General features: G+C 36.2%; 1 protein-coding gene across 4 annotated transcripts in view; it reads left to right on the top strand.

The window, feature by feature from the left end:
- The window catches only part of VPS26C (VPS26 endosomal protein sorting factor C), a 48,978-nt gene that overhangs the window by 16,117 nt on the left and 16,968 nt on the right, over positions 1–15,893 (top strand). For 3 of the 4 annotated variants that reach the window (XM_044670288.1, XM_044670290.1, XM_044670287.1), the window contains 2 exons: positions 7,159–7,239; positions 10,452–10,526. In XM_044670288.1, the coding sequence (XP_044526223.1) occupies positions 7,159–7,239; positions 10,452–10,526 (156 nt within the window). The remainder of the gene's footprint in view (positions 1–7,158; positions 7,240–10,451; positions 10,527–15,893) is intronic. The other variant, XM_044670289.1, reaches the window with a different exon arrangement.

Below are 15,893 nucleotides of genomic sequence, written 5' to 3'. Positions count from 1 at the left end.
TGGTGTCCTCTACTATTCACCCCCCTCCTTCCCCCCCACCCATATCATCTTAGACCACTTAGTATTCCAACCTTTCCCTATGAATAATTCTTCTAATTATTATAATAGTGAATGCTATAATGGTGAACTGAGTTCACTACAGAGAATTATACATAACATTTCTCCACATAGGAATACCTATAATTAGATCTTTTTGAAGCCCTCGAAGAGGCAAATTTAAAAAATATGAGTTTTCTTACTTTCCCTTCTGTTTCTTATTTACCTTTTCTTCTTTCTCTTGATTTTTGTGGTTGGATATTGAACTTTCCATTTAGTCCTGCTCTTTTCTGTGCAAATGCTTGGAAATTTTCTATCTTGTTGAATGCCCAAACTTTCCCCTTGAAGAATATAGTCAGTTTTGATGGGTATGTGATCCTTGGTTGTAAACCCAGTTCTCTTGCCTTTCTGAATATCATATTCCAAGCCTTGCGGTCTTTTAGTGTGGAGGCTGCCAGATCCTGTGTGATCCTGATTGTTGCTCCTCGATATCTGAGTTGTCTCTTTCTGGCTTCTTGTAAAATTTTTTCTTTTACTTGGAAGCTCTTGAATTTGGCTATTATATTCCTGGGGGTTGTCTTTTCAGGGTCTAGTGTAGAGGGTCATCTATGGATCCTTTCAATGTCTATATTGCCCTCTTGTTGTAGAACTTCACGGCAATTTTGCTGAATAATTTCTTTTAGTATGTAGTCCAAATTTCTATTAATTTCTGCTTTTTCAGGAAGACCAATGATTTTCAAATTGTCTCTTCTAGACCTGTTTTCTTGATCTTTCAGTTTCTCATTGAGATATTTCGTGTTTCCTTCTATTTTATCAGTCTTTTGACTTTGTTTTATTTGTTCTTGCTGTCTTGATAGATCATTGGTTTCTACTTGCCCAATTCTTGTCTTTAGAGACTGGTTTTCTGCTATAAGCTTTTGATTTTCCTTTTCAGTTTGGTCTGACCTGTTTTCCAGCTGTTTGGTTTTGGTTTTCAATTTGCTTATTAATTCTTTTGATTTGGTGGCATCTTTTTCTAATTGCCCAATTCTAGCCTTTAGAGCCTGGTTTTCCGCTACAATCTTTTGGTTTTCCTTTTCAATCTGGTCATTTCTGGTCTTTGATTTACTTGCCTCACTTTCCAGTTGTGAAATTCTGCCTTTTAAACTGTTATTTTCTTGCCAGATCTCTTCCATCTTTCTAATGATCTCAGATTTGAACTCTTCAAGACCTTGTGACCCGTTTTCATTGTTTTGGGAAGGTTTGGATATGGTTATTTGTGTGTTCTCCTCAGTTGTTTCCTCTGTTGTCTGGATTTTTTCTGTGTAAAAGTTGTCGAGTGTTAAAGGTTTTTTCTTCTTCATCTTTCTCTTCTGGTTTTACTTATGATTCTGACTTGCCATTGTAAGCTGAGTGCCCTCTCAGCTTTATGCTCACGCCTAGGATCTGTCTGCACTCTTTAGACTCCTGAGATCTCAAGTCTAGTTGTTCTGGGACAAGCCTCCTGGTGGTCTCCTTGCTCGTTCTTCTGCCTGAAGATCCTTTAACAGTCTCAGGCAGCTGCTTTTCACAACTCAGGGAGTTGTTTTTCACTTGAGGTTGTGGGTAGGAGGTTTGCACAGAGAAGAGAGACAAATTGAAACTAATGAGATAGTAAAATAATACCTTGATGAAAATTCTTTTTTGGTTTCTCCCTACCCATATCTTACAGGTATGAAAAGGCAAAGGCAAATGTGGCTGCTTTTGTAGCTGATACCATTTATTTATAATACTATTTTGTTTCTTTTTAAGGCAGAAGATGAAGGTTGGCAAAGCTGTTAGTATTTATTGTGTTATATATTTATCCTTTCTGTATTTTACTTGAGCAGAACACTCATTAATTCTAGGAAACCCAGAAAGTTTGTTGTTGTTGTTTTAAAAACCCATCATTTTTACCTATGTGAGTATGAAAGCAAATGGAGCCAACATCTAAATTATTTACCTTATGGAGGGAGAGGACTGGCAAAGGCATTATTGGGTTAGTATGTAAACTTGTTAGTAAGCTCTTATGAAGAAGAGTGAGTGGCTGTTATGAGCAGTATCATTTCATAAAGCAGAAACAGTGAGGAATAAAACCAGTTCAAAAAAAAGCTTGGCACAGTGTTCAAAGCATACTTAAGGACATTCAAGGATGAAAACAGAAAGACTACAAACAAGACAAATGGAAAAGATTTGCAAGAATAATTTTAATAAATTGTTTTTTCAATTAAGGATGGTCGTACTCTCACATTTGGACCCTAATATCACAGCTGTAGATATGCTTAAAGAGAAAGTAGAAATGATGCCATTGAGAACAAAAACAGGAAAAGCAATCAGATTGAACCATGGCTATTTAGAGGATATTATGTGGATTATGTGGATTAGAGGAGACAGTGGATAAAATATCAGACTGGAGTCAGGAAGACTCATCTTCCTGAGTTCAGATCTGGCTTTAGATACACACTTGATCTGTGGCCCTAGGTAAGTCATTTAACCCTGTTTGACTCAATTCTGCTTCTATAAAATGAGCTGGGAAAAGAAATGACAAACCACTCAGTCATCACAAAGAGTTGGGCATGACTGAAAAATAACTAAACAAAAATAACCTGCAAGCTAGCTGAAGGAAAGAATAATACAAATGTGAAAAAAAATTCAGACAATTTAAATACTGAAAAAAGGGAACTGAAATCATCACCTCTAGGCCTACTATCCCATCTATAAAAATCCTTGAGTGTCATCTATTTGTAAATCTAGGGAAATAGATTTTCACAAGTGATATTCACAACACTATCCATCTTTACCATTTCACAATTAACTGAAAGATGTAGAGACCATTGGATCCCGTTGTGCTTATTATTTGTTGATTACACCCAGAAAATTTTATCTTAAAGAATAGAATAACCTTATAAGTTCTTTTCTAAGTTTTCTTCCATCCATAAATTAAGACCATCTAAGATTCCTGGGAAGATTTAGTAAGAGAGAAGACATCAAGTGAGACACAAAACAGGGAGATATATACTTCTTAGAGGCATTTGTCACCATAATAGAGACAATCTAGCTGTGTCTAGTAAGAGATTTTTTTGGATAAGGAGTTCCTCAACATATTTTTGCTTCAGATGACACTTTTTATTTTATCAAGCCCCAGGACATGGTACAGTTTACTGGAAGAGATCTAAAATCATCTAAAGCAATTTGTTATAGCTATCCATGCAAGAAAGACTAAGTAAATGAAGAGTGTCTATTGCCCACATTTCAGCCTACACTTTACTTTCTTTCTGCAGCTCTACTTAATTTTAGCTCCATAGAACAAGATACTCCTGTGCTGGGTATCTTTTGGTATCTACCTCCCTCTTTCTAGCTTCATTTTGTGTTTTGTCTTCTCATTTTAGATTGTATAACTTTGATGGCAAGTACTGCCTTTTAAAAATTTTTATCCCTGGTGCTTAACACAGTGCCTAGCACATAGTAGGTGCTTAAAAAAAGTTTGCTTAATTGAAATGGATGTCCTGTAATTTTCAGTAATACAGATAGTTTCCACTTGAAGTTAATTCACATTATACAAATTCAACTTTACATTAAGAATTCTAAAACAGGGGGGCAGCTGGGTAGCTCAGTGGATTGAGAACCAGGCCTAGAGACAGGAAGTTCTAGGTTCAAATCTCACCTCAGACACTTCCCATCTGTGTGACCCTGGGCAAGTCACTTTAACCCCCATTGCCTACCCTTACCATTCTTCTGCCTTGAAGCCAATACACAGTATTGATTCTAAGATGGAAGGTAAGGGTTTAAAAAAAAAAAAGAATTCTAAAAGAAAACCCCTCATTCCAAAAAAACCCTCCATTAACTATACCAGTGATGGGCAAACTTTTTAAAGAGCGAGCCAAAGGAAAGGAAATGCTCATCTGTCAGTCTGTTTCTAAGGCTACTCTTTCAAAGTCTCATTGTATTATATCCTATTCATTGTATTCATCAGATTAAGAATAATGTTGCAGGGCCAATAGAAGATTTCAGGGGGCCCACATCTGGCCCACAGGCCATAGTTTGCCCATCACTGAACTATACTTTACAATACTCTGCTCTTTCTCTCTGTGTGCTTCTGCACCTCTGCTCAGTGTTCCATGGCCTCCTACCCACCCACCCACCAATTGAAATTAGAATTCCAATTGAAAGTAGAAGAATGAATATTTGGAGAGACTCTACTACCACTGCTACCACTACTGGCAGGTGATTAACTTGAGACCTCCAGCACTTGAGAGGAGACCGCCTTTGTCCCACTCTGCCCTCCTGTTTGTGTGTCCTATTCCCACATGTCTGATTTCCATCCCTCTGCCATCAAGTACTTCAGTGTCTGTCCCTGGCCCCCCACATGTCATCCTCACCTATCTAGGTCCATATCTAGCCCCCATGTGTCTGCCCCCATGTTATTCCTCTTGGTTCTGGACAGGTTCCCACATGGCTAGTCTTGACCTTGGCTTCTCATTTCTCTTTCATCTCACATATTGTGGAACTATGTGCTATCTTCCTCCATGGGTCTGAAGTCCCTCTTTTTTTCTCTTTTTCTCTCCCAAGTCTGAGAACAAATTAGCATTACATAAAAATCACTTTATATAGGGGTCTGTAGAATGAGCCATTTATATAAAGGAAGAAATGTTTGTATGTATATCTGAGATAGACAATATAGATGGACAAGAAGTTGAGAATGACATTGAATGGGAAGAAGAAGCAGGTTGGATTGCTCTTGGGAGGTTACAAAACTCCTCTCTCAAGCCTCACTCAAAATCAAAGACTCATTTTTTTCAGTGCTAATGTAATATTATTTTATGAAGACAAGACATGGAATAATATTGCCTTTTAAGAACTAAAAATAAGTATCCCTGATCAGTGGAGAGATTCATATATGTTGAGTGTGAGCAAGCCACAACATAACTTATGAGGAACTTTTAATAAGGAGTCAGAAGGAACTGAATAATAGGAAAAGAAGATGAGCTGGTCATATAGCAAAAATGAGGGATGGAAGGGGGACAGACTGAATGTTCAAGACATTAGAAGAAAGTTTAAACTTTTAAAAGACCTTCATTTCACCCCCTGTGGCAGATTTTTGAGAGAACATGGACAAGAGTCACCCAGGATAGGTAGGCATGGATGAATTAGAGTCTTTGGAAGGAACTACTAAGTCCTGTTAAATTTGTGTGAGAATGCCTTTTCCACTTCTATCTTTTCAGCTAGAAATGCAAAAATAATTTCTAAAATCTGTTAATTATTATTATTGGCATGATTTTTCCATGATACTAGGAATATTGTGTTCTATTAAGTTGTAAGTTTAACTTTATTATTAGCTAAATGCTGATTTTTAAAAATTGTAACTACTTTCCAGTATATTAAAGTTTAAATTGGTTACTGGAATGTTTCAAGATTTATGTTAAAATAAGATTTTATCTAGGAGGTAATGGTTTTATCTTTAGAATAAAACCTTCTAGATGATTTGTGTTAACTTTTTATTAACAACACCTTAGCCAATTGCTGGCACATAAATGCTTGTTAATTTGACTTTTATATAATTTATTAACTGGAATCAATTTTTTAAAAACTGGAATCACTTTCATATTGTCTTGTTTAATATTTATCTTGAATTACAAATAATATTCCCCTCATGGAGTAATATCTAAAGAGATGGACATCAAAGGAAAACTAAGGTTCTGTTACACAGCCAAATAGCAAAAATGACAAAATTGGTAGGGAAGAAATGGTTCCATGTTTGTTCTATGGATGATCCTACAAATTTGTGAAATATTTTTAGCAAATAATCTGACAGCATCTAATAAGTTAATAAAAATAATCATGTCCTTTGACCCAGGCAAAGTCTCCCTTTGAGGAATGCATTCTAAGAGTGTCATCAAAAAAATAACAAAAAACTATGTTAAAGATTTTTATAGCTGTTTATTTGTAATAGGAAAGAACTGGAAGCAACAAAGGTTTCTAATGGTAAGAGAATATTTAAACAAAGTGTAGTATATAAAGATTATAGAATTAGAGTTGGAAGGAATCATAGATATCATCTAAGACCAGCTCTTTGCTTTTCTCATCCTACCCCAGCAGCTTTCACACCCTGGAAGATCCCTTTGCCCCCAAAGTTCCACTTTTCAGTTGTTGAGGTCCTCTTGGAACATCCATTTTGAAAAATGGTCCAAGGCAGCCATTCATTAGAATGTAATCTCCTTTAGGGCAGAGAGTCCTCTTTCTTCTTTTGCTTATATTTATATTCTCAGCTCTTTGCATAGTGTCTGTGTAAAAAGAAAAAAGGGAGTTTTTGGTTGGATATTAATATTTAAATGGGTGGTTGCCAAAAATTGAATAAATATCAATTCTAAAATGATTTTTAGTAATTTATTTACAAAATATAGGAGAGAGTGGAAGTAGAGAGATCTAACTTAATGAACTAGATTTGTATTTAATTCTGGGCTTTATTCTAGTAGGGCTTCAGAGGCTCCAACGAACAAGAAGAGAAGGAAGAGAACTGACAGGAAGTTGTCACTCCCTTTTAAAGGCACTTCTTTTGCATCACTTCCTGTGCCTTCCTCTAGTTTATGTGTCCAATCACAATGGACGCTTTGCTTAGGACTGCCCATAGGGCAATCAGTCCATTCTGATTTGTCACCCACTCTTATACATGTGGGTCATAGACTTTCCACTTGAGAATTAAGTGAGGTTGTTTTCACCTTTGGTGATTAAATCTAAGAATGGGCAGGGTAGATTTAATGTCATTATCACATCTGGCACATAGTAAGTGCTTAACAAGTAAGTACTTTGTTGAAGTCAAATGATTTTATGATTTTAAAATATGATTTTATAGATGAAGAAACTTGGGCCCAAAGATTTAAGACCCTTGTTACCTATTACAAGGAAATGGACAAAGAAGATAGAACATGGGCTAAATAAATAATAAAATATCACAGTTGTGTATTGAAATTTTACTAAATATGTTTAAATAAAAAAAACTCTTAAGGGAAAAAACAAGCATATAAAATTTTTTATAAAATTTTGAAAGAAAACTACCTAAAACAGAAATAACGAAGTCAAAAATAAATTTTACCAAAGCAACATTTTTCTTCAATTTTGTTTCTACAGTATACCCTCCGGTGTGACTTGAAACGCTCTCTTTTGGCCAAGGACTTGACAAAGATATGTGAATTCATCGTTCATTCAACTGTAAGATATGTTTTGGGTGGTATCTCCATTTTAATACTTGACAATAGGAACTTTATTATAGTCATTCAATTCAACATGTTTTAGAGCATTTACTCTATGAGAAGCATCATGGTGTTGTGGATAGAATATAGACAGAATAAGTGCTGACTTGCATTATCAGAATTTCCTTATTCATGAATTCCTTGTCCAAATGAATTCATAGAATCAGTACTTAAGTATTTAATACTTATTTAATATTTAATACCCCAGTATTTAAGGCACAAATATTTAAATATTTAAGGCATGTAGATATTTGGATACTTCTACCTCTACCCTACATAAAACATTAATTAGAGTAGGACTTTGTGGTGGATGGTATAGATATATAAGGATAAAAATAGTGCCCCTAACATTCTACTTTAGCAGAAAAGCTACTGGTCACATTTTATAATAAGGAAATATGCATTTCTACTCTTTGTAGAACACTCAAAATGGGACTGATAAAACCCTTGGTCTCTTGCATTCATTATAGAATGAACTTGTGATTAAATTAATCAATTCCACAAGCACTTTTTAGTGCTTTCTAAAGTGCTTTTTGCACTTTTAAATATGTAGGTTGTCATGCCAGATATTCAAGATACAAATAATACAAAAAAAGTCCTTGTAATCAAGGAACTTAACTTCTATGTAGACTAACCTATAGGACATTTGGGTGCTGTTCTTTGTATCATGGAGTATTAGAATAGATCTTTGTATTATCAGGCTCAACTCAGACAGTTCCCAAAGTGCTTTTTGTGGTAGAAGCAAAGTAGTTGCACGTTGACTGAAGAATAACTTTTAAAAAATATTACACAAATGTATTACAATATTACTATTGTCATATGCTAAATTCAGAGAAACATAGAACAATTCACATAAACTGTTGTCAGATGAAGTAAGCAGGTCCAGGGAAACAAAATACACTATGACTACCATAATGGGAATGAAAATAGTGTTCCCTTCAAATAAAGGAAAAGAAAAAATTTTTGACTACTTACTGAGAAAAAAAGAGGGAGAATTATATAACTACATAAAAGAAAAAAAAGAAAAATGAATTAATAAATTAGGGAAAACTGAAAAATTAGGGAAAGAGGTGACAGACAGGAAATGAGGGAGTGGAGGCTGTGGGGAGAAGAGAGCTAGCTGGAAAAATAGATATGGTGAAGACCTTCATCTTCTCCATTGTGGAGACTGGGAGAAGTGTATTTTGTAAGTGACACCTGGTATATCATTTCAGGTGTTTTCAGTGTACTGAATTTTTGGTCAAAAGTTTCTTCTTCCTCTTTAAAAAAAAAATTATGGGGGATAGTTCTTAGAGAAGAGCAGGAATACATTAGAGAGCATCTAGGTGAAGTAAAACAAAAGCTATCAATAAAATCATTATTCTTTCATAAAAGAATTGTATAGTTTCCCAAAGGCAATCCAGCATATTTAGTTCTGGGCCCAGCTCATTATCCACTTGTGGTGTTCTTCCAATATAAAGTAAGGATCATTATCCATCTAACTACATTTTCTAGTTTGGACAATGGGCATTTTTTATCCACTTGCTTTTTCTCCTTAGGAATACTTTGGTTGCATCTTAGAAATTTTAGTATATTGTTTCACTGTCATCGTTTTTCTTTAAATAATTTTTTTCAATGATTTGTTGTTTGAACCAGTCATTATTTAGGATTTCATTGTTAAATCTCCATTTAGGTTAGTGTCTTTTGTTTGTGTTTTCTTAAACTTATTTCTATTTTTATTGTTATGCTCTTTAAAGGATGTGTTTATTATATGTATTTTTACATTTATTTTGATATCTCCATGCCCTAATCAATAATCAGATTTTATTACATTCCATGAGATGCTGAGAAATATGCTCTTTGTTTAGTAGTTCCGTTTAGAAAATGTGATGTCTTTTAGCTCTATTTTCGCTAGGGTTTTTGTTCAGTTTTATATTTCCTTTTGATTTATTTTTCTGATAATGTTCTTTTAGTTCTGCTCACTTTATTCTGCTTCATTTCATATTTTCTAGGATTCTCTGAAACTATTTTGTCATTTTGTATGGCACAGTAATATTCCATTATATTCATATACCAGTGGTAGAGTAAGAAACCTAGCTTAATGAGCTACACTATTTGCTCTGTCCCTGGCTTTACTCCAGCAGAACTCCAGAAGTCCTAGCTGGAGGGCCTAGGGGTAAATTAAGCAAGGGCTCCAGCCACGCAGCCTCCTCCTCCAAGATGGGGACCCTTCTTGGGATCCTAGTCCCTCCAGAAATCAGGAAAGGAATCAGCCTTTTCACTCACCCACATGGTAATCCTAAAATAAAATCCAAGAGCAGTCCGAGGTCCCAAGCTGGAGCTTTTCCAAAGCCAAGTTCAAAGGAGAAAAGTGCTGGTCACAGGGAGTTGCAACTACTTTTAAAGACCCTTCTTTGCGGCACTTCCTGTGCCTTCCTTTCACTTTATGTGGACCAATTGCAGTTTTGGAATTTTCTTAGGACTGCCCAGGGGCAGTCAGTCATTTCTGAGTTGTCACCCAGTCTAGCATGTGGGTTGTGGACCTCCCCTCACTTAGGGAAATGTGGGATATATATGCTTCTGGTGATTAAATCTAAAAGTGAACAGGGGAGAGATAATCCCATCTTTACAGTATTACTGGATCAAAAGGTATGAATTCATTTATAGCTCTGGGCATAATTACAAATTGCCTTTCAGAATCTTTGGATCAGTTACCAATTCCACCAGCAGTACATCAGTGTCCCAATTTTGCCACATTCCCTCCAACATTTATCATTTTCCTTTACCGTCAGATTGTTAATCTGATAAATGTGCAGTGGTACCTAAGAGTTGTTTTAATTTGCATTTCTCTAATCAAGAGGGATTTAGAACATTTTTAATATGGTTATTGATAGCCTCAATTATAATTTTACATTGCATTCAGGTTTTATATACACTTAGATTTGGAAGTTAATTAGTTAGTTTAGGCACAGACATTTTACTATATTTGTAAAGATGAGCTTTCTTAAGAAAAAAATAGGTTTAGATTTGTATATATGTGACTTTAAGGAATATGTTTAAAAATACACACACACACACACACACACAGTAATGTTAAGATTGTGTTTTTTGGTGTTGTTGTTGTTTTTTATGGACCTTGTTTTCAGAGGAAGAAGACTTCTATTTACAGAATTCTTTACTTTTCCATTTTAGCCTCAGAAGGGTAAATCAACTCCAAGTCCTGTGGATTTCACAATCACACCTGAAACCTTGCAAAATGTTAAAGAGGTGAGTGTTTTTTTAATTATAGTGCTATGAATGTGACAATCAATTGATATGGCTTTCTTCATGTGCCATTTCAAGATGTCAAAAGAAATTAATTCCCTTTCTCTTTAACAGTGGTTTCAGTAATTTTCTGATATTATGAACTATGAAGTTGAAAATTAATTTTTAATACTATTTTGTTAAAACTTAAGCTAGATTTAATGTTCCCCCTTGTTGTTCCTTACTCCTGCAGGTTTACTCAGGTAACCTCAGTCATTTGTCTCATAATTTTACTTTTGCTTGTATCTCCTCCCTTTTCCTTGTGACTTGTACCTCTTCCCTTGACCTTTTATTTATATCTCCACTCTCATAACTTCCCACCCCCACCTGCTCTTACTCACATTCTAGAGAAACTTGCTTAACCTAAAGGGTAAAGCTGATTCAATCAAAGTAGTTGTAGCCATACCCAAATTGTTTATGGTTGGTTGGTTATTTGTTGTTTTTGACCAAAATGAGATTTGGACAAAGTCTTTTCACTTAAGCACAAATTGAATTTAAATAAGGCACAGTTTCACAGAGTTGTCAACCTCACTCTTATCTTCCAGAGTCATTAAAGTCTAATGGCAAGATAAAAGTCAAGATGACTGGTGATGGCTCAGGATAGACTAGCTGACCTTGGCTTCTTTGGTATCTGACCAAACTTTAAGTGCTTTACAGCGCCTGCTTCTGCCACCTTCATGGCTGTTGGAACAAATTGTTCTCATCCCACCTTTCTGCTTGAGGAAGGAACATGCCTGAGGTAAAAACCTCACTAGTGAGGCTCTTTGATGACCCTCAACCTGGTTTAGTCTGCCAAGATGAGACAGTTTGCCACTTGTGACCACTATTCATGCTACAGTTTCTTGGAGCCACAGGTGAGAATTGAGAGGCAAAAGGACATCAAAGGAGGATGAGGAGCCCTGAAAAGGGTTCAGCAAACTCTCATACTAAAGGTACTAGTCTTCCATGAATGCCCTTTATGCCCCTTTTGTGTGCACACCAACCAACCAATAATGTCAAGTTCATGTGAGAGGTTTTTCCTTTTTTCAGTCAATTAGAAGAAGGCACACACATTACTTGAGGTTTTACTCAGTTATCATGTTAATCAGTATAAAAGACCCTGTCAGCCTCCAGTCAGGGTCTTCAATTACTAAGGATTTATTTACCCAATTTATTTGCTACTGCTAGCCTAGCTAATACATTGAGCATAAATTGGTTTATTTGCAGTCTCACCCTACCTTTATTTCCATTGAGAACCTTAAAGAGATTCAAAGGCAAGACTCTTAACCTTTGGAGCTGCCTCAAGGGGTGACCCCCTAGAGCACTCTGGTGAAAAATTCTCACTGAAGATTTTTTCTCAGGATTGCCCCAGAAATGGATCCCCTCTAGACTCAGAATTCAAGTTATTTAAGGTATTTAAATCCTGCTTTTGAATCGTTGCAAGCCCAAAGTCCCCTAGGGCAATGATGGGCAAACTTTTTAAAGAGGGGGCCAAAGGAAAGGAAATGCTCATCAGTCAGTCTGTTTCTAAGGCAACTCTTTCAAAGTGTCATTGTATCGCATCCTACTCATTGTATTCATCAGATTAGGAATAATGTCATGGGGCCAGATAGAACATTTCATCAGCTTCAACACATTGCTTCTGGCCCTCTAGTAGTTTGCCCATTACTGCCCTAGGGAATAAACGCCCTCTTTACATCATTAGGTCAGTCAAACCCCATCCAAACTACTATCTGGGTAAAGGGGATCAGTCAGTAAAGGATTTCCTAGGATTTAGCAGTACTGCACCAAAAAGAAATTTTTTCAAAGGAAAGCTATGACTAGGAAAGTTTTCTAGAACTAAAAATAATTTTTTGTTTCATGTTTTTGGTGCACTTTGGCAGAGAGTCTAGAGGAGTAGAGCTCTAAAAGAGCTCCCATAGTTAACATGGACTTAGCTCTTGTTAACATAAGAGGGAAGTAGGAAAGAAGACTCTTCCAGTAGGTGTGTGTGTGTATGTATCTGTGTGTCTGTGTTTTTGTGTCTTGGTAGAGTGAATTTCTCCTGGTATAAGATGTAAACTGGATACTTGGATAAGGATTTAGCCTATTCAAAGCCTCACCTACAAAGGGGGAGTAAGACACTACATACCCAGATGTAGAAAGCAAAGGTCTTTATGAAAATCCTGCATCCTTCCAGGAGGGACTCCCTTAGGGTTTCCTAGTTTCCTGTAGTTTAATAAGCCAAGAACAAGGTCTGTGACTGAGCTCTTAGAGGCACCCCTCACCCAATAGGCCTGTCTGACTGAACCAAAGGAAGGTAATCTACCAGATCTCAAACTGTATTAACAATTAGGAATCATCAAAATGATCTGCTTCTAAGAAATAGAGTGGTGGACCAGTGGAATATATTAGGTACATAATACACAGTAATAAATAACCATAGTAATCTTATGTTTGATAAATGGAAAAGTTTGTGTTTTGGGGCCATGAACTCACTATTTGACCAAAATTGCTTGGAAAACTGGAAAGGAGTTGGGCAGAAACTAGGTATAGACCAACATCTCACACCATATATTAGGATATGATGAAATAGATATATGATTTAGACATAAAGGGTGATATAAGCAAATTAAAGAAGTATCTTACATGTCAGATCTCTTTTAAGGGAAAAATTTATGACTAAATAAGAAACAAAGAGGATGATAGGGACTTAGCATTCAAGCAATGGCAAACATCTTACAAGACAGACTTAAAAGAAAATATAGCTAATGGTTGAAAGAAATTGCCTGGCATCCAGATATGCCATGTTGCTGCTTTTCCTGACATAAATCGAACCTGTGAAACTTGGACACCAAATCATTCTAAGGAATATTCTTTTGATCTATCCGTTGTTGCATGGCCTGGATGATTGGTTTTAGAGGACACTCCACAGAAGGATCTCTTAGGGGCTACAAGGGTGAAGAACATTGCTGGATGTGCAAAGGAAAAATGAGCAAGTAATACTGTGTCGAAACATTGTAGAAGAGACAAATTTGAGAAAGAGCCCAGAAACATTCAGTGAGATCATGCCTCCAATTGCTCCTGTGTACAAAGGGAACCTTTCATTTTGTGAGTCCACCTTCCTTTGCTCTGTGCTGAAAAAAAACCCCTTTGAAGGTGCTTCTGGAAAGCTTATGGGAACATTGTGACACCTCTAGTTATGATGAAAATCAACCATTCTCCTTCTCAGATCCTTCAAAGGGTTCTGAGGAACTGAAAAATGATAAAAGCAGTTTTTAGGTCCCAAAATCATGGCATAGAAAGAATTACTTTTGGAGAAGAGCTAAGCCCAGAAATATATGATGAATCATTGCAAGTAAATACTCCACTTTGGAAAGGAGGTATAAAGGCTCAACAGTAAGATGTAAGAAACAGTAATGCTCCTTTCTTCCCAAAACTTCCCATTCCTCAGCCAATCTTCAAAAAGTCAGAATGGGATCTCATCAGTATGGAAACACTCGAAGTAAGTTTTGTGGTTCTAAGACCTGCTACTAATTTTTTCATCCTCTGAAACTATTGAAGATATTGATGCTATTAATTCTTCAAATAAATATGAAAAAATTTCCCTTTCTAAAGTTGATAGAATAACAGTCTGCTAGGAGACAAAAGCAGTTGGTCAATATTACTGAAGAGACCAGTTTTAGCAACCTAGTTAGCATAAATGTTAAGAACGATGATAGGAAACTGAAAAGGAAGAAGGCGCAAGGAACAAAAAGCACAAGCAGATCAGAATAAAAAAAGATACAGGTGTTAAAAAAATAGGAGGAGGAAAAGGAAGGGAAAAAGTTTGCAGAAATCTTTCTGTGGATTAAGAGAGATGGCTTCTAAGAAACCTTTTCTGAGTCCTATTCCTGAGATCCCTGAGAGTCCTTCTATAGTAGCCCCAAACCAACAAAGGATGCCAGCTCTGTGGTGTGCAGATTGTCCTAACATGCAAAAAAAGATGATTACAATTCCAAAGGCAGAGATGAAGATGTCATGATCTCTGAACCAAATAAGCCAGTTTGAAGACCCAGAAACCCATATTTACCCAAGAACCCCCAAACCTTGCATCTGCCTCAAGTTTATGAAGAAAATAGCCTTTCTGAACACTCCATTTCTGATTTAGAAAGTGATATCCTTTTGCACCAATTTCTTTTGACCAAAAATCAAATGTAAGTATGGTAGCAATTTATGGAAGTAGCCATATTCAACATACAAACCAGCTGGAGGACCAGACCATGTGAAGAAAAGGACTCAGAACTGTAAATTGTAATTAGTTAATTAGCTAATTAGTTCAGTTAAAGAACAGGTTCTAGTTAGAAGCAAGGTTTCCAGCCTAGAGAAAAAAAGTTGGTCACTTAAATCTATCCCTTTAAACAGAAAGAAGAATTTTCAGTGGGTTCCTTAAGAAGAATTCCCAGAAATCCCAAGGAAAAGACCTTTGGGATAACTGATCACTCTCTTAATCTTGTTCTCGGAGAATAAGTGTTTGGGAAATTTCCTCTGATCACTCTGTGAGGGATTTTGAGAGAATTTACTTTGAAGAAGCAGAAATTCATCTTTTGATCAGAAGAGAGATTTGTTGGTGAGAGTGCTTTGAGAGAAAAGTGGCCAGCAGGTGGCACTGTTCCATCTGGCTAAAGCTGTGTCAGTTTCAGGGACCCCTGCTGTGAGAAATTCACAGGATACCAATCTTAACAGCCATTCCTGATTAATTTGTTAAAGATAGCTGGAATTAAGGAGGATTATATATTTAAAGATCATCTCTTAGAATAGGTTTAGAAAGACAGATTAAATCTTAGGTAGACAGTGAGAGTAGATGAGTGTAGATTCATTCCAGTGAATAAGAAGAAAGTCCTTTGCGTTGTAGTATAGAAGTGTTAGGTTAAAATATCTCATTCTAATTTTCTACCTCCTTATCCTGTCCCTATTTCTTATCATAGTTTTAATAAACTTGTTTGATTAAATCATGTCCAGCAAGTTCATCAACCATTTATCACTGAAAGCTCCCTGATAGCAGTAATTAATCAAGTTCATTTGGCCATTGATATAAAGATCAATACTATCCATTACAGAACCAAAATGTCTGTTTTCTCTCTCCAGCACTAACTTACAATGGAGCAAGATATAGTACCAATTATTCCCAATTGCAGTTTTATTGTTTTGCATCCTGGTGCTATTATTTCAGATGTGGAAAGCATTCGTAAATCTGAAAGCTTTGACAATACACAGGAAGTAGAAGGACTAAGTATCTTCTGAAGAAAGGCTGGAGATGAATCATTTAGTAGCCACTCCAGAAAGGGAGGAGAATGGTCTATAATAGTGATGGGCAAACTATAGCCCGCAGGC

This window comes from Gracilinanus agilis, chromosome 3, assembly GCF_016433145.1.
Source record: "Gracilinanus agilis isolate LMUSP501 chromosome 3, AgileGrace, whole genome shotgun sequence".
Taxonomy (NCBI): domain Eukaryota; kingdom Metazoa; phylum Chordata; class Mammalia; order Didelphimorphia; family Didelphidae; genus Gracilinanus; species Gracilinanus agilis.
Note: the sequence above shows the minus strand (reverse complement) of the source record. Positions and strands in the feature narration are given on the sequence as shown.